General features: G+C 37.1%; 3 protein-coding genes across 6 annotated transcripts; all 3 read left to right on the forward strand.

Annotated features, from left to right (window-relative positions):
- Window positions 1-11,432: 11,432 nt before the first annotated feature.
- LOC108084490 (modifier of mdg4) lies at window positions 11,433-14,215 on the forward strand. 2 transcript variants are annotated; one of them, XM_017180727.3, is made up of 6 exons: window positions 11,433-11,723; window positions 11,787-12,271; window positions 12,330-13,383; window positions 13,446-13,570; window positions 13,628-13,740; window positions 13,801-14,215. In XM_017180727.3, the coding sequence occupies exons 1-6, from the start codon at window positions 11,433-11,435 to the stop codon at window positions 13,836-13,838; spliced, it is 2,106 nt and encodes a 701-aa protein (XP_017036216.1). In that variant the 3' UTR covers window positions 13,839-14,215. The 2 variants fall into 2 exon arrangements, with proteins under 2 accessions (XP_017036216.1, XP_017036212.1); XM_017180723.3 differs by having other exon boundaries at window positions 13,824-14,215.
- Window positions 14,216-14,607: 392 nt separating this feature from the next.
- On the forward strand, window positions 14,608-16,926 carry LOC108084445 (putative uncharacterized protein DDB_G0274435). Of its 2 annotated transcripts, XM_070288475.1 has the most exons (6): window positions 14,608-14,845; window positions 14,916-15,110; window positions 15,591-15,729; window positions 15,808-15,956; window positions 15,993-16,111; window positions 16,180-16,926. In XM_070288475.1, exons 1-6 carry the CDS (start codon window positions 14,690-14,692, stop codon window positions 16,607-16,609), a joined length of 1,188 nt encoding a protein of 395 aa, XP_070144576.1. In that variant the 5' UTR covers window positions 14,608-14,689; the 3' UTR covers window positions 16,610-16,926. The 2 variants fall into 2 exon arrangements, with proteins under 2 accessions (XP_070144576.1, XP_017036142.1); XM_017180653.3 differs by having other exon boundaries at window positions 15,808-16,111.
- A 230-nt stretch (window positions 16,927-17,156) lies between these two features.
- On the forward strand, window positions 17,157-19,342 carry LOC108084448 (trypsin eta). 2 transcript variants are annotated; one of them, XM_017180657.3, is made up of 4 exons: window positions 17,157-17,347; window positions 18,170-18,377; window positions 18,435-18,714; window positions 18,788-19,342. In XM_017180657.3, exons 1-4 carry the CDS (start codon window positions 17,290-17,292, stop codon window positions 19,196-19,198), a joined length of 957 nt encoding a protein of 318 aa, XP_017036146.1. In that variant the 5' UTR covers window positions 17,157-17,289; the 3' UTR covers window positions 19,199-19,342. The 2 variants fall into 2 exon arrangements, with proteins under 2 accessions (XP_017036146.1, XP_070144743.1); XM_070288642.1 differs by having other exon boundaries at window positions 18,170-18,714.
- The last annotated feature ends 161 nt before the right edge of the window (window positions 19,343-19,503 follow it).

Genomic DNA, 19,503 nt, shown 5'->3' on the forward strand with positions numbered 1-19,503 from the left:
AGATCTCTGTACCCTGAACCTAGTATTATTTATAGTTTTTGGGCAGACCTTGACTTGATTTAAAACCAATCAGCCAGATGGATTTATATATGACGAAAAGACAGTTATGAGGTGCTTGGCTACGGTGTGTGTATATATGACATGGAAGATCATAGTTTGGTTGTATATATATCGGATTTCTGTTGGGAAATCTCAAGCCAAAAGCTTACCATAAATAAAGTCCAGTAGAATCAGTTTTAAAATTCTGTAAATAATATTTTATAAACTGAAATTTTATAGAACAGATTTTACTGAACTTTATTTATGGTAAGAGCCATCTATTCGTATTCCTCCTCCTCCTTCCATTGGCTCCTTTTTCGCCCACTTTTCCAGCTCCTTTGAGGTTCAGCAACCTTGAGGTTACACAGATGCAATGAACGCTCAGAGCCACAGCAAAAAAATACGAAAAATAAGAAAAATATTCCTTTATCTTTCCTACTGGACGCTGCGTGTTTTTCTTTTTTTTTTTTTTTTTACCTATTGTTGTTGCTCTTGCTGTCTAATAATTTCAACAAGAACAGCCACAATAACAAAGACAACATAACAAAAATAATGAAAAAGGAAAACATGCTTTGAAAAAAGTTGTAAACTAGGGTCATATGACACTATTTGTTTCTTATACTTTAAGGGAATTAATTATATTATTTAATGCAGTTTTACAAATACAATTTAACAAGTTTAACATTTAAATTTTAATAACAAAATAATAATAAATTATATTAATTTAATTTTAGTAATTTTTTAATACTGGAAGGATATTAAAATAATGTACGAGTTTCTTATTATCAAAATTATTTTTGAATACTGTCGCAATATCCCAATAAAATAGTAATTATAATACATTAAATATACCTTTATGACTCAGAAATACAAATATATTATTTTTTGGAAAAATACCATACTTACAGGAGACCTTTTACCAGTCATTGTATACAGTCTAAAAATACTAAAATATAGTTACACTATTAACAAAGTAATACCAATAAAGAATAATTTTAAAATAAGTAATACTATTACAGCAAAATACTTTAAAGTAACCCCAATTACCTAGAAATGCTACAAATAAAATAAATGATTAAAAAATAACTTAATTACTAAGGACATTTTACTAGCCAAGTGTCATACAGGCAGCGATTTGGTAGAAGGGGTTTTTAGACCAAGAAGAAGGAGCTGCATAAGTCAACACAAGGCAACAACAAAAGCGGAAGGCGAATGCACTGGGAAAACAAAACAACAAGCAAAAAAAACTAAAATAAAAAAAATGACAGAAAAAACCAAAGCAACAAAAAAAAAAATCAACAAGAAAAAAAGCAGCAACATCGAAGGCAGAAACAGCAGCAGCACAAGCAATATCATAGTTATAGAGGATCGTAAAGTAAGGTTACACAGTTCTTGTGGCTTGTTTTTTTTTTGTATTTTGATGATGTTGCGTACCTCTGCAAAGATACTATATATATATATTTTATGGATATCTGTATGTGTTAAGTGTTATTGCACTTGGCCTTATTCGCAATTGTATATTTTGCCAGAGGGGGATCGGGGAGGCTGGTCTTGATCTTGGTCTTCAATTTGGACCTCCTTGGCCTAGGTCCGATTTTCTGTCTGCATTTTTAACTCAATTTTTTATTTATCTATTTTTTTTCGTTTGATGATGGCATTCCAAAAACAGAAACCCAAAGGCAACGCAATCGCAGAATCTTCCAAATGAAAATATTTTTGTATATAAATACATATATATATACAGACATTCAAGTTGAAAAGGGGGGAAACCTGCGTATCTGTAAGATGCTGCTTTTTCTGCATTTTTTTTTTGCTTACTTTTTTTTTCGTTGTTGTTGTTGTTGTTGGTTTGCTGCGTGCTCTTCTCTTTGGCAATTTTCTTTAGCTTCTTTTTTATTACTTATTAATAATATGAATTTCGTTTTGCTGGCCATCCCCGCAATCAGCAGCTAAAAGGAAACGTGTCAAAATGTTTCGAATTACAGATATCCTTTAGCCATAAAGATTATGTAAAGTAAAAATATTTTGTTCAAAGTTGTGATTTGCAGTAAAATATAGATTTTAGATTCAAAAGAGAGACTTTTTGGGTGTAAAAAATATATAAATTAGTAATAAGTATTTTAATAATTTTTAATCTTATAATCAAATATTTCAATAATAATTTAATTTATTATTAAAGCTAACCCAGGTTGACCGTGACATCCTCTTATCGCCATAAACAACTATAAACTAAAAATATATATTGAAATCCGATCATCATGCCCTGCTTGTTTGTATTGCATAAATAATGGGTATCTCGGTATCGGAAGAAATATATATAAAAAAAAAAAATATATATGGAAAAAAGAGAACAAGGCAAAAAAACTCCTACCAATTTGCCAAGAAAGCGAGAATCAAAAGAACGCATAGATTTTTCCTTTGAATTGCTTTCGAATGCGAATTCTTTCTACATTTCTTATTATTATTAAGTTTTTTTGTGTGGTTTTTTTTTGTTGATGTTTCCTTTTCCCTTTTTGTGTGTGTGTGTGTTATTTTTTTTTTCTCGCAGAAGCGAAGAAACTGCTTATTCATTTGGCTTCGTCTTTCTGTCGTTTGGTTTATTTTATCTTTGATACCTCCGAAACTTGAACAGAGTGTCAGGGTGTATCAGGTTATTGGTGAATTGGTTAAAAGAAAGTTTAAGGTATCTAAGTACTAGTAAAACTGTGTCTAAAATTATGCTATATTTATTTTGTAGTTACTTTTTGGGCGATTTTAAATCTCTAACGAAGACATGATATTATTTATTATTTTTAAGATATATATATATATATATATTTAAATATATTCTGTAAATATTTATTGAAACAAATATACAAATTTTATTAATTAAGGTTGTTAAGCAATGGTTTGTTTATATTATTATTATAAATATAGGGTATCACTTCTTCGGTACTCTTAAATTGTTGTTCGACTCCTCTATTTATGCTAGCCGGAGACCGGACAAGTTGTAGTTGCAAATTTCAAAAGATCTTTCTTCACTAAGAAAATGCTAAAGTCTCTGATTACAGTCATACCTGTACCATTTACATAATATATTTAATTTTTTTATAATAAAAAATATTTATATCAAAGTTATAATTAATAATAGAATAATTACAAAAACATCTTAGTTAAAAAATATCGAAATAAATCAATCAGCTTTAGGTATTTTTTCGTATTTTTAAAAATTACCAAAATCATCTAAAATTCCCAAGTCCGAATTCAGCGATCAACAAATAAGCTTTCTTGACTTCAAATTTGTAAACATTGTGGTTTAGCTTATGGAAGCTCATCTGTGAGCTGAATGCAAATTTTTTGTTACTGTCTTTAATGCTTTTTCTTGTATTCGATGTGAAATTCGCATGTCTGCTGATTGTATTTGGGTTTGTTTTCTTTCTGAATGTCTTTCGTTGCGGTTTTAAAAACGACGAGGGAAGAAATGTTTGCATAAATCAAATAAATAAATTCCCCAAACCCTCATTGACATTATCAGCGAAAAAAAATTAATTATTTTGACTGCTTCGCTGGATTTTCCCAAGCTTTGTCTGTGTGAATAAAGAGAATACCAAGTCCTAACCTATACAAAAATAAACAGAGCTGGGGTAACTGCCTGGTATATTCCCTTTTAAATCTTTATTTTATTTATATACACTTTGGACTTTATATATTTAATTTTCTGAAAATATTTCGGCCCCTAATTCTCCCTTTTTTTTCCCCTACTTTTACTTTTCTGTTTCAAATGCTTTGTTTTGTTGATCATTTTTTGCATTTATCTTTTTGTTTTATTAACTTTTTACGGCGCGATAAAATACGTTCTAGGAGGGGAAACAGGAGGAGGGTTGATGAAAAACTGGGTTCCGAGAGCAACTCCATAAACAAAGAAATAAACGGATATGAAACTTTTTCACTTCCATATATTTTTCGCTGGCGTATTATATATATTTTGTAGCTATATATACATGTTCTTTTTTTTTTTATTAATATTAAAAATAACCAAATGAAAATTGTGTAAAACACTCTACTTGCCATATATATATATATATATATTTGCCGTGTTCCATTTGCAAACAAGTTCCTACCGCCCTACCCCTGCACATAAATTTATATTAAAATTTTTTGCTCTCTGCCAAGGAAAGCTACAAAAACAAAGCACAAAAAAAAAAAAAAAAAGAAAAAACGGAAAAAGGAAAACAAGGAGCAAAAAAAGGCATTACAAAAAACCCACTTAGGTTGGCAAAAAAACAAAAATCGAAAAAAAAACAGGAGCACAGCGTCGACAATGTTAAAAAATTATACAAATTACAAAAGCAACTGCTGCTGCTGCTGTTGAAGGAGCAGCAAAAATAAAGAAAGGAAATTGCTATAGCACGAAGGATATATTTACGTGTGTGTAGCACGTACTATATATAGCTATATGGAGTTATATATACATATATATATATTCATATATACATCTGTGTGTAGTATGTGTAATAGTTTGTGCACTTATCCGTTGCCTTAATGCAATTGATAATGCGGTTACAGCATTTTTACCCAATCCCGAATCGCTCTTCCCCTTACCATATATTCCATTTTGTTGAGTAAAAAAAAAAACCAATTTGGTTTGTTTGAGTTAATTTCAATATCGGCTTATATGAAAGGGATTATCCCTTTGTCTTTGTTAAGGAAGGTGGCAAAACGTTTTTTCATTTTCATTTTCGGCGAGTTTTCTTTTAGTTGAAAAATAATTTTGTAGTTGATTTACCTTTTCTATGATATTTTAATGTATTTCTTGTATAATAAGATAAATATTGGGTTAAAATCTACATCTAATTAAAAACTAGGGTTTTAAAACACTAGAAAATGTGCCTAAAAATATGCAACACTTTTTTTAGATACCAAAATAAAATGTGGCATATTTTGGACACCTTTCCAAGGGTTTTAATACACCTAGGAACTTTTAGAACACTCTTCAACATTGTTTAATATTTAATAATTTCAAAAATTGCATATTACCAGAATTTTTTAATTTTTTAATTGCATCATATTACGCTAATTTATATATATTTGTTTCTTTCTTTTTTTTTAACTGATCTTTGTGCTTTCTAAAAATATGATATGATATGATATAGTCGTCCGATGCGGCCCGTTCCGACGTATGTATATAGCAGTGAGAGTATTCAGGGACTAGTTTGCGTAGAAACGGACAAACGGACATGCCTAGATCGACTCGGCTGTTGATGCTGATCAATAATATATATTCTTTATAGGGTAGGAAAGGTTTCCTGAAATTATAATACCCTGCAAGGGTATAAAAATGCTTAACTATAATAATATAATATAATAATATAATAATCTGTTAAGATTGATTAAATGTGATTTGAATTATAAAATAAATGGAAATTAAAGACAGAAATTTCAGTTTAATAATATGAAAACTTGTTTAAATGTAAAACTATAAATTCCTTGTTATTTATTTTATTCTAATAAGAAAATGAATAGATAGAAATATCAAATAGAATGTTTTGGAATATTGTCACAGCAATATATATATGTATATAGGACTGTATCTATCTCGATTGAGTTCTCCATTAATCATGGCTACCCACACCCACTCCCCCCCCCCTTCATCCATATTCCCCGCAAACAAAAAAAGGCTAAGGAAAACTAGTGGAAAAAGTGGAAATATCTCGGGATATCTTGGAGTTGTTTTCCTCGTCGTCGTCCCTGTCGAGCAAATTTTACAAAAAGGAAATGCGGAAAATATACGAGTGTGTGTTTGTGAATAAAAAAAATTAATAATAAAAAGAGACAGCACACACACACATGGTTGACAGGTCCACCATATAAATTCCATACTCTCCTTTTTTTTATATTCCCTTTCTTTTTTTTTTTTGCTGCTTTTCTTTTTTCTTGTTTTTTTTTTTTCGTTGTTGTATGGAAAACTGTGTACCTTTCATTTAAGTTGACATGAAAATCGATATTAAAAAAAAAAGAAAAAGGATAAAATTGCAGAAAATAAAAGGAGCAAGGAGCAGAAAAACATAAAAAACGTCAAGTAAAAAAAAAAAATTACAGCTTAAAAAGTAGAAAACGGAGAAAAACATGGCAAAAAAAAGGAGGAGCACAGCGAGAAATAAGAAAGAAAAATAAATGGGAAAAAGACAGAAACTGAAAATAATAATAAAGTGCTGGAGCTGAGACGGGGGGGGAAAAGCTGGTAAAAAAAAGCGGAAAAACCAAACGAAATGAAACGAGAAACGGTCGTTATGCTTTCCCTGCCTCCCCTACCTCCCTCCCTCCCCCTTCCGCCCCTTTTTTCCTCATACTGTTCTGCCCAGCTTTTTGTGTTTTTATTTATTTATTTTTTGCGTCTCTCCAAACGTCGCAGTCGCTGTAATGTCTTTTTTCATTTTTATTTTTCCGCTTGCAACCTTTTTTTTTCGTTGACGAAGAAGGAAAAAAAAACTAAAAAAAAAGAAACCCTCTTTTCTTCTGGCCTTTCTTCCCTACGCCCCTTTTTACCCCCTTTTTGCACTGCTTACAAGCAGCAGAAACAGAAAAAAAATTTATATAAAAAAACAAAACACACACACTCACTCACACACACACACACACACACAGACAAAACGAAATCCAAAGAAGAAGAAAAATGTGATAAAAACTGAAAAATATTTTCCATGAGAAAATCCAAAAGAAAAGGGGGGCGGCAGGCGGTGGGGTGGCTTGGTTTTTGAGTTGGGTTCAAGCAACGTATGTGTGTGCCTCTGTGTGTGTGTGTGTGTGTGTGTGCTTGGCGGGAAAAATATACTACAATAAAACATGTATTTTTTATGCCAGCCCCCAACCCCCCCACTAACCCTTACATATATGTAGCTTTTTTTTATTTTAAGGAACTTAAATGTGTAACGCTTTCGGTGTGTGTGTGTGTGTGTGGAGAAAAGATTGGGATCAAAAACCCTTTGCAGTTAACTCTTGTCTACATATATACTATATATGTATATAGTATGAGTGTGTGTGTGTGTGTGTTTTTGAGAGGTGGGAGGGGGGTTTTCTATTATTGCGTGGGAGGGAGCCAAGTCAGAAACCGAAACGAAACAGAAACCAAACTCAAATCCCAATACTTGAGTGCCGGACACTGAGTTTTTTTAATGCCACTATTTTAGGCAGTAAAACCAGTTGCCAGTGTGACCATTTCACCGAAAAAAAAGAAAGAAAATAAGAAAAATTGATAGTGCTACGAATATATGTTTTTTATGATCAATACAAGGAAAGAAAAGTAATAGTTTTAAGAAATTAGAAATCTTATAAGATTATTTAAATGTTTAATGCCAGTGTGACCATTTCATCGAAAATATATGTTTTTTATGATCAATAAAAGGAAAGAAAAGTAATAGTTTTAAGAGTACAACTCTTATACGAATGAATGTTTAATTAATTAAAAAAATAAGAGTTGTAGATAAGATCATTTAAATATTTAATTAATTTACAAAATAAATAAACAAAATTATAGATATGGTTTTATACTCTGCCAGTTTAATCATCATCAGAACCCACTTTTGCTTTAATAATTATTATAGAAAATCTGTAGTATTTCAGCAAATGATTTAATATATTAATATTTCTAAATGCAACTGTTCTTTACCTTGTCAGGATCTTTATGATATGTAAATCTAATATTTGATTTATATATTTAAACAAGGAATTCGAATCTGAATAATATGTGTTATATGTGTATTACAGCTTTAAGTATTTCTTTCTAGTATTTAAGGTATTTAAGGTATTTTATATCTTCAATAATGTTATCCCAAAAAAAGCTTGCCTGTACTTTTATATATCAATCATGTGGCACACACACACCCCATACCCATTTCTATATATACTTTAGAATGCATATAGCTCTCTTTTATATACTTTCTGAAGAAGTCCTTTCTTCTTCAACATTTTCTAGTTATTCTTTTTTACCTTTTCTTCCAGTTTTTTTCTGGTTTTTTTTTTTTTGTATGGTTTTTTGTGCAATTTATTTGCCAGTGTTCTGATGTTTTTTATTTCGTTTGGTTTTTTTTTGTATTTTGCTTTTTGCAGCTTGTGTTTTTTTTTTGTTTCTCAACTTTCCTTTGGCATTTCTTGTAGCTGCAAAAAGGTGAAGCGAAATTTGCTTTCGCATTCTGTTCGCGAGCAGAGCTCTGAGCTCCTTTCTTCAGCAGCTTTTTCTACAGCATATTCACGCTCCCTGCTTCTTCTTGCTTTGCGTTTTTTTTTTGACCCAAGCTGGAGTTTCTTTACTCTTAATGTCCTTTTCCCTAAATGTCAGAGTGTATGTGTAAGGTCCATTTTGTACACTGGACATAAAACGCAGCTAACATAAAGTTCTTATCCCTGCCCCTTTTATCCTACCCTTTTTTTCGTTCTTTTACCCCTTGTGCTATTAGTACTAAAAGCAAGAATGCGTTTTACGAAAATAAAAAAAGGGGGAGAAAAAAGTAAACCCAACCAAACCAAGTTTAAGAGACAAAAAAAAAAAAATCCAAAAATTTGTTAGCAGATAAAAAAAAGAAAGAAAAAGGGTAACAAAATTGTTGGGGGAATTCTTAAAATTTATTGCCTGAACCGGGGGAAGGGTTAAAGTGGGCGCACTTTAGGGGGGAGGGTGTGAGAAAAGGGACAGTAGCCAGTATAAATATATATAAAGATGGACACAACTCTATCATCCTTTTTATTATATACTACATACCTGTTTACAATATATTGTATAAAGTATATATATATCCAGTGTCCTTACTGTTTGGAAAGGTGGAAGCTTTAACCGCTTACAAAAAGGTTTTAAATTTTAAAATTCCTGCTTAAAACTAAGGTTTGGAGTTAGAATTCTGAGCTATGTTTCGTTCTTTCAAACTTACAACTGAATTAGTTTAATTTTTGAATAAAATGTGACCTTGCCTTCTGTATAAAAGCTACCTTGCAGTGTCATAGTGCCAAAAGACGTGATTACATCTCTAAAATGGTTTACCTGTTTCGTTTTCTAATGCTTACATTAATAATGTTAATAACACAATCTAAACAAAATCCTTGCAAAGCTTTAAATACACAAAATAAAATGCGACCGTCTCTTTATTGACAAAATGTCTTCTCTGGAAATTATTAAGCAGCTTTGCAGTGTCATAATGCCATAAAAATAATGTTGTAAAATTAGGTTCCTTTATATTTGTAAAATGTATTATGTTTTTCAAGTTAAAAAAATAATGAGGCACGCCTAATGAAACCTTTAACAAACAAACACAACAAGCCAGTGCCATAAGCCAGTGTGATCTCTATAAATATCTGCTTTCCTAATTTTTCAATCAAGCATTATAATTATAATATATAATATAATAACGCTATCTTTAAGATTTCTTCGTAAAAACAAGAAATCTTAACTAAACAGAAGCAACAAGCCAGTGTCATAATACCATAATTCGTAATTTATATACATAATCTTCAATATCTTAATTAATATACCCACACTTTCTTATTGATTAATTTTAATTTATAATTTATTATATTTATTTATTATTAATTCAGTTAATACGTTTTTGAAAGAACCCTTATAGTATTTGTTCAGTTAATAACATGGAATATGGAATGGTATTATCTTTGACCAGCCACAAAGACGAAAATCAATTTATTTCGCTCTTTCGTCACGTCAATTTTTACCAATTACGATGTGTGTGTGTGTGGAATCTGTGGAAATCGACAACAAAAGGGATTTTATAATTGCTCTTTTCATACATGTACATACATATATGTACATGTATATATATCTGTAGATTTATTTTTAAATATATATTTTTTGTTTATTCCTTTTTTGTGCTTGTACCTTTTACGTTCAAGTATATTGACAGATATGGCGGGAAAGCAAAAGGGAAATTGTGTTTTTATTAAGCGTCAACTCGTACTCGTACTTTTCGTATATATAAACAAGATATATATATACTTTGTATTACATAAATCCATGTGTATGTGTGTAGGTGGTGGCAATGGGGGGGGGGGAGTAGTGACAAACAAAATAAAGTTTTACCTTGCGCATAATATTTGCGATGCATAAAAGTGTGCACCAGAAAAAAAAAAAACAAAAAATTATGAAAATTCTTTATGTGTACAAAAGAGGGGTAAAGTGGGGGGGGGGGGGAATAATAATAAAATGAAACGAAAACGAGAACGGACATTTTTATGGTCCTCCTCTCAGAGCCAAGGAAAAAAACGACCGCCCCCTTTTTTTCGCAGTGACTGAAGTCATTGGCGCTGCTGCTGCTGCTGCTGCTGCTGGTGCTTCTTTGTTGCCAGGGAAATGGAGCTGGAAAAAACATCTCGCCATTCGATGACTGGCAGCAGGAGGAGGAGATTCCTCCTCCAGGACGATTCCTGCCACACTCTTTGCTCTCCTCAGTCCAAACTATAGCACATGCTGAGCATAAAGCGGGAATTTCGATTATTTATTTGGGCGAAAAAAAGAACAAAAATTGCAATGAATTTAATTCGAAAAATACCTTGGAAAAAAGGGGAGAAGAGGACATAACAGAAGGCGGCAAAAAACGTTTTCATTAAATAGTTAAAAAGCTGCATGTCCTCCGATTGACATTTACACACAAATGCCCAGCGAAAGGATTCGGTTTGGTATAACAAGTTTATCGATACGGATGCGAGTCCTGTTACTGCCTCTCCAGGAGATAAAAAACCAATAAACGGCTCCAAATCCCTGGAAAATTGTATAAAAAATATTCTAGAAAAAGTCAATTTACTAGAGGGTCTGGAAAATAAAAAGGAAAAACACAAAAAAAAGGCAAAGAAACTATTGTTTGATTTCATATTTGAACTGGGTGGAAATTTAAAGTGCAAAACTTAACATTTAAGAAATAAAAACTGGAAAATTTAAGAGCAAATCTGCTTAAAAATAATAATTTCTTAGAGGAATTAAAAAAAACATAGATTTTTTTAAAATAAATTCCTTAATAAATTAAGCTTTTTATGATTTTATTATTTACGTCTTTAAATTTCACCTATTCAAGTTTGTTCACATTTCTTTTTAAGTTTAAGCTTTAATTTTTCGAAATACTTTATTTTGTTTAATTGTAAATATAACACTTTAAGCAGGGCTGCATCTCCAGTAGACCTATCGATGCTGTGCCTTATCGATATACACACCGCAACCAATCGATAGATTAAACTTTTGACATATTTTTAAAATTTTAACTGAAGCATTTAAATTATCGAAAAAAATGAATATAAATATTTAAATAATCTTTGTTTTTTCACATTTTCAACAATTTCTTTTAGATATATAGTACCTAGGAGTAGGAGGAGTAGTAGTCGATAGCATCACCACCATCCGGGGCAGGAACAGGCGCGGCATCATCATGTTGCCGCAGCAGTACTGCCTGAGATGGAAGTACCATCATAGCAACCTACAGACCATGTTCTCGCAGCTCCTGGATCGTGGCTGCTTCTGCGATGTGACTCTGGCCTGCGAGGGTCAACTGATACGGGCCCATCGCGTTGTCCTTTGCGCCTGCAGCACCTTCTTCGACGCGGTCCTCTCGAACTATGCCAGCGAAAGGGATCCGATTATCATCATGAAGGATGTCACCTTTGCGGAGGTCAAGTGCCTGATTGAGTTCATGTACAAGGGCGAGATCAATGTGGAGCATGTGAGTGTTGATCATATGAAATGTAAATCACTTTATTAGATAAATTATTTACTACTTTTACAGGCTAGTCTCCCCTCGCTGCTAAAGACCGCCGATGACCTGAAGATCAAGGGCCTGGCCGAGGTAACTTGGCGCGATGAAGAGGATGGTCCACCGCCTCCCATGGCCGCTGCTGAATTCCATTCGCCGCCACGCAGTCTGGCGGAGAGCTTTGCCCAGGACCTGATCCTCCAGCAACAGCAGCAACAGCAGCAACAGCAGCAGCAGCAGGGAGCTTCATCGCATCTGCACAGCTCCGCGCTGCTGGATAGAGAGCGTGAGAGGGAGCGGGACAGGCTCTCATCACCAGGCATGGACAGTGTGTTGCTGGGCCGCATGCCCGTGATGACACCCCATCCGGGAGCAGCTGGAGTTGGAGTCGGTGCGATAGGCGGCGCCGCCGGCGGCAGCTCCGTCTTGGAGGGCACAGCACCCGTGGAGCACTATCTGGGACCCAAGCGCAAGCGGGGACGTCCGCCACTAGACGATGCCTACGATGTGTTCAATGTGTGAGTTAAAAATCCCTCAAAAAGTTGAATTTAAATAAAAGAATACATTTTTTGACAGCCGCAACAAGCTGGCCCAGTATGCCGCCAACCTGGAGCCCGCTCAGCGCGCCTATTTGGAGACGGCTCGCCATTTCGCCGAGGAGCCGCCAATGGTGGCCCCGCTCAACTCCCCGCCAGCTGCCTGCCCGCCCAAGCAGCGCCAGCGCCTGCGTCATCACCAACAGCAGCAGCAACAACAACAACAACAGCAGCAGCAGCTCCTCCAGTCGGAGGCCAATGAGCAGGAGCCAGGAGTTGGCCAGGAATGGTCCCAGGCCAATGAAGATTCACGTCGCAGTCCCACCACCACCATGATCCCCACCGATGGCAGCGGCGATAACAAACCGGAACTAGAGGCTACCGGTGATAGCAATGAATTAAATCCCGAAGTTCTAACCACCAGCAGTGGCAGCGTTAAAAAGCTGGAGAAGATTAATGAGCGACGGGAGCGTCATGGCAAGCTGCGTCATGCCCGGCGACTCTACGAGAAATCCTCGTCGTCTTCGGATGATCCCGCCCCCGCAGAGACAAAGAAGGAGGATGCCCTGCCGCAGCCGGTGGAGGAGATCGAGAATGAGCATTTGGTGGCTAATAGAGGTGAATCGCCGCGTCTAGCTGCTTCCTTACTACCGGCCAGCCTTGCTGCCTGCAACTATGAGGCCTCAAGTGGCGAAGGAGCTGGAGCAGGAGCTGGATCCAGCTCCGGCTCCGGCTCGTCTTCCGCCGGCTACTTGATCAATGAACATGGCATAATAATGGCACACGAGTTTGCCCCCAATGCTGCTGCGGCTAGTGCAGCTGCGGCCGCCACCGCTGCCGTTGCTGTGGCAGCTGCTGCCGCTGTGGCAGTGGCCGCCAGTGCCTCGGCCGCCAGCTCATCATCAACATCAGCCGGCGGTAGCCAACAGGAGCCTGGCGGTGATTATCCGGACATTAAGTTGGAGGAGTATGATGCCGCCGAACTGCGGCTGACGAACGAGGAGCTGTCACAGTGGCAGGATGTCATCAAAATGGACGACTATCTGGCCAAGGGACGGCGTCCCCAATTCTGGGAGGAACCCTTTACCAAACGTGTAAGTAGCGGGTAAACTTTAATGGGTTTTCTTTGGTTAACATTATACATTTTTTTTTTTAGGTATTGGATGCCATTAAAAACAAAAGACTCGAGATGAAGAAGGCCGCCCGCATCCTGGGCGTTTCCTATGGCACATTGTACGGACGTTACCGTGAGGTCTACGGCTGCTTGAAGCATCCATACAGGTAAGTGGCTTCTTTGTAGCGAATGACAAGTTCGATACGAGTGTCTTTTCTTTCTAGTGGCACGGCATTCCGCAACTCTGGCTCCTCGTCCGCTGCCAGCCAGCTGGGTGGAGTCCAGCCTCGCTTCGATCTAAGCTTCCGCAACGGAGGCGTTCTGCCCGCCCAGCTGGGTAAGTCGGGGGAGGGATAAACCAAAGAGGAAGAGGCGCACCAACTCACTGGGAATTAAGTTCAAACCAATTCCTACTTACAGAGCTGGGCAAGGTAAAGAAGAAGCTGAACGAGCTTTGGACACGGCCGCAGATCTGAGGGCCAGCCATGATGAGGAGGAGGGTCAAGAAGGAGCAGCGACGCCACCGGCTGACGACCTAGGGAGTTGAGAAAAGACAGCTAAGAGCAGGCTAGTTTAAGAACCTTTCCTGAAGAAAGTACCCAACATTTTTTTTTTTTTATTTTGATTCGTTTTTCTCTTCCTTCAACTGATCTTGTACGCGCATAAGGATCTTAAAATATGCATAATATACTTATAATAATAATAATAATACAACCTAATATATGTCTACGAATCGCGGATTAGTTAAATGAACTACATATATATATAAATAAACAGACCCACAAACGGTATTGATTGGCATTCAATGTGAATGAGATATTGTATTTATAGCTTATCTATATTTCTTTTTGGTAGTGAAATTTTTGAATAAAAAAAATACAAGAAAAACACAAGAACTATGAAATAATGGAATCTAGTTAATCGCGAAAACAAAAACACGGATGATAATGTGAATTTTTTGATAAGCTAATGCAAACGAACACAAATAATATGTATTACATACAAAACAAATATATATGTTTAAAACGAAATAAATTAATATCGATTATGAAATGTTTGAATTTGAATTTTGGCGGCTGCCTAACTTAATCGATGTATGAAGGCAGCTATCGATATCAAAGAGGGCTGCCAACTGGCTGCAGTTAACAAGTCGAAAAGCTTATTTCAACTATTTGGGATTTTTTAGGGCGACAGCCAAATTGCATCTGGCAACACTAGTAGCGTCTAATGTTTTTTTTTTCATATTTTATTTAGTTTTGTAGTTTAATGGTGAAATTGTTGCAAAAATGTTGCTAAAAGTGCAAAATATTGATGGCAGCAACTATGTTACTACTTGTAGAAAGATGGGCACCTACATGCTCATTTTCGCTTGCCACAAAGAGGCCACTTTGCAAAGTTTTGAGGAAGTTTTGCATATCGAAGAGTTCAAAAAGCGGCTGGTGGTGAGTATATCCCGGTTTATATATGTAGTATAACTAACGGCAATATGTGTATCTTAACTATCCCGCTTAGAATCTAAACACTCGCATCAAGTTCCCAGAGGAGGCTGTGAAGACCACGCTCATCAAGAACAATTTCTCGCAGAGCTCGATGGCATTGGAGCCCAACTCGGCCGGCGCCTTTGTGCTGGCCTTGAAATATCCCATGGCCGAAACATCGACGCCCCTCAAATGGGAGTGGCACCTCAAGCACACAGATACTGTCGAGGTGAGGAGTTCTTGGTGCAGCAACGGAACTTGTACCTCCCTCAATCTCTCCCTTGCACCTAACGTGCATGTGTGTGAGAGAGAGATGGGGCTCGCATGCATGCACACATGTGCAGTGCATCCTTTTCGTGCTCGCGCTTTATACGGAAAATAGTGGAAGAGCTTTCCCTTCCACTAGAAAGACTTGGGCTAGTAGCTTTCTTTCTTGTTGAAATTCAAAATGTTACTCTGAGATACTGACCTCACGTGCATTTGAGAGAGAGAGAGAGAGAGGGGAGAATAGGGCTTGCATGCATGCACACATGTGCAGTGCTTCCTTTCGTTCTTTATACGGGAATTAATGGAAGAGCTTTTTCCTCCATTAGAGAGACTTGGGGAAGACTTCTTGCTAGTTAAAATTCAAAATATTACACTGCAAGCCACTGTACATTTACTATAAATATATACATATGTACATATATATATATATTTATTTTCCTAGTTCTTCCGCGAGGTACTACTAGAAACCTTGGAACAAGGTACCACACTGCGTAAAATCATTCGAAACTTGACGAAGGAGCTGTGCGCCAAAGACAATGAGTTGCAGCAATATCGCAGGGAGGGATATGAGCTACGCAGAAGTGAGTTTTAAAGCAAAAATGTTCCTTTTTAAAATATGTATAAATTAATTTTTTTCTGTATTAATATTTCCCTTGTAGCCACTGTAAGGACAAAAACTTTTGATTTGCTCGAATTTAACGCTGATAACCAGGAGTTGTTGGAAGAATCATCTGCGTTTGGGGATCTTAATAGTTTCTTTCAGTATTCCCATGACTCCCGTCGACGATCAACACCGTCCACGCCATCAACAACAGCTTCGTCATCATCCACAGGCTCGTCATCCACAACAGCCTCGTCATCATCTAGCAGCAACGTTACGCATAAAACTACTAGTTCTTCATCTAGCTCCAATACTTCTGTGAAACCAGGTTCTTCATATAGCCCCAAGGTAGCCCGTAGCAGGTTCGTCTTTTGATATAAAACATGTATGTTTGGGCGGCATATTTGTAATATCTATTTAATATTCACAGGAAACGTAAGGCTCAGGCGATAAATAGCAAGCGTTTGGAGGAAAAGGTCAAGCAGCGTTTGCTAGATCCGCAAGTAAAGTTCAATTCCCAGAGCTCACAGGAGGATGAGCTGGTAGACTGGCTGGTCGAGGGTGCGGTAAAGGTAGAGCCAGAGCACGAGCTGAAGCAAGAGCCAAAGCCTGAGCCAGATCTGACCATCAAAACCGAGACTGAGGAGGCTCTACAAACCCCAAAAGATGAAGATGCTGCTGAAGTAAAGACCGAGAAGACAGAAGAGCTAGAGGAGAAGGCTACAACCGTGCCTGAAGAAGAAAATAACAACGAAAGCCTCACCGAGAGCGACCAGGAGCTTAACGAACTGCGTTCGATTCTGGCCGCCTCTATGGCTCAGAATCGCCAAAGCGCGGGGAGTAGCAGCAGGTACACTTAAAAAAAACCAACCAGGAACCCACTTATAGTGATATAGAAGTTAACAATTGTTTTTTTTCGTTAAATGTACATTTGAAATGTACAACTTGACATGAAAGAAATCTCCCCACTGATAAAGGGATTTACCAAAGACAATATATAGCCAGGGACATTGCTTGCAGTTTATCATTTTTACCATCAACTGGGTATTGTTTTAAAATTAAAGAAAAAAAAACAACAAAACTTTAGAACGAAAGAAACCAAGAGAAAATTAAGAGATCTATAAAACTTAAATTTGTAACTGACGAGAATGAAATAAACATTTGCTATAGCAAAGAAGTGTGTCGTCTGATTCAGGGGAGTTGGCCCGGTTTGCGGCCGAGTGAGCCATCGAAATCAAATGTGAATTTTCGCTCTGATTTGGCATTTGTTTACTTTTATGACACCCGATCGAGCCATCGGCCCGGGTTGGGTCTTTGGGGGGCTTTGGCAACATTCAATTTACGCACGGTTAGCGATAAGATAGGCCCAGGCAGCCACCACAAGTAATATCAACTGGCCATGGGTCGGATGGCTCATTGCGGTGGCTCGATTCAAGAAATTCGGTCGATAATTGTAACACCGGTCCAACCATCATCGTTTCAAGAACCAACATAAAAGTATTGTTATTTCAAATTGTTAATCGAAAGAATAGATCTCGGGATGATTCGAATTTTGCTGGCAATATCGCTTCTTCTCGGCGTTATGGCCATCGATGAAAGTGAGTCACGGTTTTGACGGTTATCAATCCAATATTATGGCATTACAAGTGTGGGCGGCGCTACTTGCCTGAATAAGTAAGACTATCGGCAATGAAAACTAACGAAACAAATGTTTAGTTATCGGGTAAAACCCACAAAACGTTTAAGAGAACTATTTATCGTTTCAAATCGGTTTTTTTTATGTGTTAATTCTTTTTTTTTTTCGGTGTAATAAGTGAAGTTACAAGCCATATTTTGTTATTACAATATGTAAAATATGTGTGGGAAATAAGGAATAGAACTTATTAAAACTATAATAAAATAATAATTATTATTATTATATTAATAAAATGTAATATTTTAAAATAATTATCTACCCCCAAATGCCAACCCATTAATAGCCCCAATTATCCAAGTACTTTTCCAAGGAGTGTTCACAAAGCAAAAACTTCGATTAGATTGTTGTTTTTTTTTTTGCAATAGAAAGAAGTCATAAAACCATAAACATATACCCAATTGACGTTAAGTATCTATCGAAAAGCACTGGGGGGAAAATTGTGTGTTTCACGCTTTCTGTATGGCAAATACTTGCAGCTATTATCTACTAACACCTGCCACAAGCGATTATTACTGTTCACTTATAGTATTCAATAATCGGCAGTGAGTCAGATTTGAGTCGTAAAATCAGTATATAAACGGAAATAATTTAACTAAGAACCGAACGCCTAAAATTCCCAATTGGTTCTAGCATTTGCGCCATGAAGTAGAAACAAGAAAGAAAGCTAACTTCGTGAAGCCGATACATTTTCTCCTCATATAAAAATACTATGGTATCTTCGCAGATGCTGGAACTGAAGCGGTGAATGCCACTTCCGGTAAGATCGATCCCAAGATTGTTGGTGGCGAAGCGGTGGATATAACGGCAGTGCCATACACGGTATCGATTCGTCTGACCGCCAACGATAGACGCAGCTATGGATCTGGACATCTTTGCGGCGGTGTGGTGATCTCCCAGCGTTTGGTGGTCACCGCCGCTCATTGTTGCTACAAGTGGGTATCCTTCTCCACCACCACCTACTTCTCTTCCAATAATTATATATCTTTCAGTTCCGATACCAGCAAATATCGAACGGCGGGCGAATATTTCCTGGTCATGGGCAGCAGCAATCTGCGTAGCTCCACCGCCAACACCCAGGAGTACTATGTCCAACAGCTGATCATTCATCCGGATTACAACCACAAAACGCTGACCAATGACATTGCCCTGATGTTCATCAATGGCTATATACCATGGAATTCGCCCACGGTGCGGGCTCTGGCCCTGAATAGCGGCATGGTGTCCACAGGGACCGTTTGCATCATCTCCGGCTGGGGTGTGCTCTATAGTGTGAGTAGCAGAGAGGAGGAGGATGCTTTGCATATATTATATTATTTCTATAACTGCCATCTCCCATTTTCAGGGTGGCTACAGCAGCAATAGCCTGCAGGCGGCCTCGGTGCCCATCGTCTCCTACGAGTCCTGTCGCTCTGCCTACGAAATTGTGCCCATCTCTCAGGTCTGCGCTGGCTATGCCAAGGGTGGCGTCGATGCCTGCCAGGGCGACTCTGGCGGACCACTGAATTGTAACAACCAGCTGGCAGGGATTGTCTCCTACGGCAGTGGATGCGCGCTGGCCGGCTATCCGGGCGTATACACCAATGTGTCGTACTACAACGGCTGGATTGTGCAGCAAAACAACTCGCTGAATTATTCTATATACAGGAATGCTGCCGGTCCACTAAGTTCCGGCTCTAAACTGTGGTGGCTGCCACTGGCTCTGGCCTTTGTCCTGGCCACTGGTGGCAGCTCCTTGGCGGCGGCGTCACACTGAAGCAGATGCTCCAGGCCGTAACTTAAGTAGTTTGTGTTTAGCAAAATAAATGAATTTATTTAATATTTTCAAGAAAGCAAAAAAAAAAAGCAAAGAACAAAGTTATGTTGAATTGAAGAGTAAAATAAGAATGTATTGCATACTTTTGGACGCCTTTTTATAAGGGTTTTAAATCGTTTCTATTGGGAAAGTCACTAGAGTTCTTAAAAACCCAAAAAAAAGGTTAAATATTTGCCTTTACAATTTGTTACATGTTTCAGTAACTCCAGAATTGCTTTGCATACTTTTAGATCCCCTTCTAAGAG

This window comes from Drosophila kikkawai, chromosome X (genome assembly GCF_030179895.1).
Source record: "Drosophila kikkawai strain 14028-0561.14 chromosome X, DkikHiC1v2, whole genome shotgun sequence".
NCBI lineage: Eukaryota > Metazoa > Arthropoda > Insecta > Diptera > Drosophilidae > Drosophila > Drosophila kikkawai.

Coding starts and splice junctions, on each gene's coding strand:
- LOC108084445 (XM_017180653.3), top strand. CDS start 14,690: ATGTTGCTAAAAGTGCAAAATATTGATGGCAGCAACTATGTTACTACT. Junction 15,111..15,590: donor AGCACACAGATACTGTCGAG/GTGAGGAGTTCT, acceptor TTATTTTCCTAG/TTCTTCCGCGAGGTACTACT. Junction 16,112..16,179: donor CCCAAGGTAGCCCGTAGCAG/GTTCGTCTTTTG, acceptor TAATATTCACAG/GAAACGTAAGGCTCAGGCGA.
- LOC108084490 (XM_017180723.3), top strand. CDS start 11,433: ATGTTGCCGCAGCAGTACTGCCTGAGATGGAAGTACCATCATAGCAAC. Junction 13,384..13,445: donor AGGAACCCTTTACCAAACGT/GTAAGTAGCGGG, acceptor TTTTTTTTTTAG/GTATTGGATGCCATTAAAAA. Junction 13,571..13,627: donor TGCTTGAAGCATCCATACAG/GTAAGTGGCTTC, acceptor TTTTCTTTCTAG/TGGCACGGCATTCCGCAACT.
- LOC108084448 (XM_070288642.1), top strand. CDS start 17,290: ATGATTCGAATTTTGCTGGCAATATCGCTTCTTCTCGGCGTTATGGCC. Junction 17,348..18,169: donor CGTTATGGCCATCGATGAAA/GTGAGTCACGGT, acceptor GTATCTTCGCAG/ATGCTGGAACTGAAGCGGTG. Junction 18,715..18,787: donor GCTGGGGTGTGCTCTATAGT/GTGAGTAGCAGA, acceptor TCCCATTTTCAG/GGTGGCTACAGCAGCAATAG.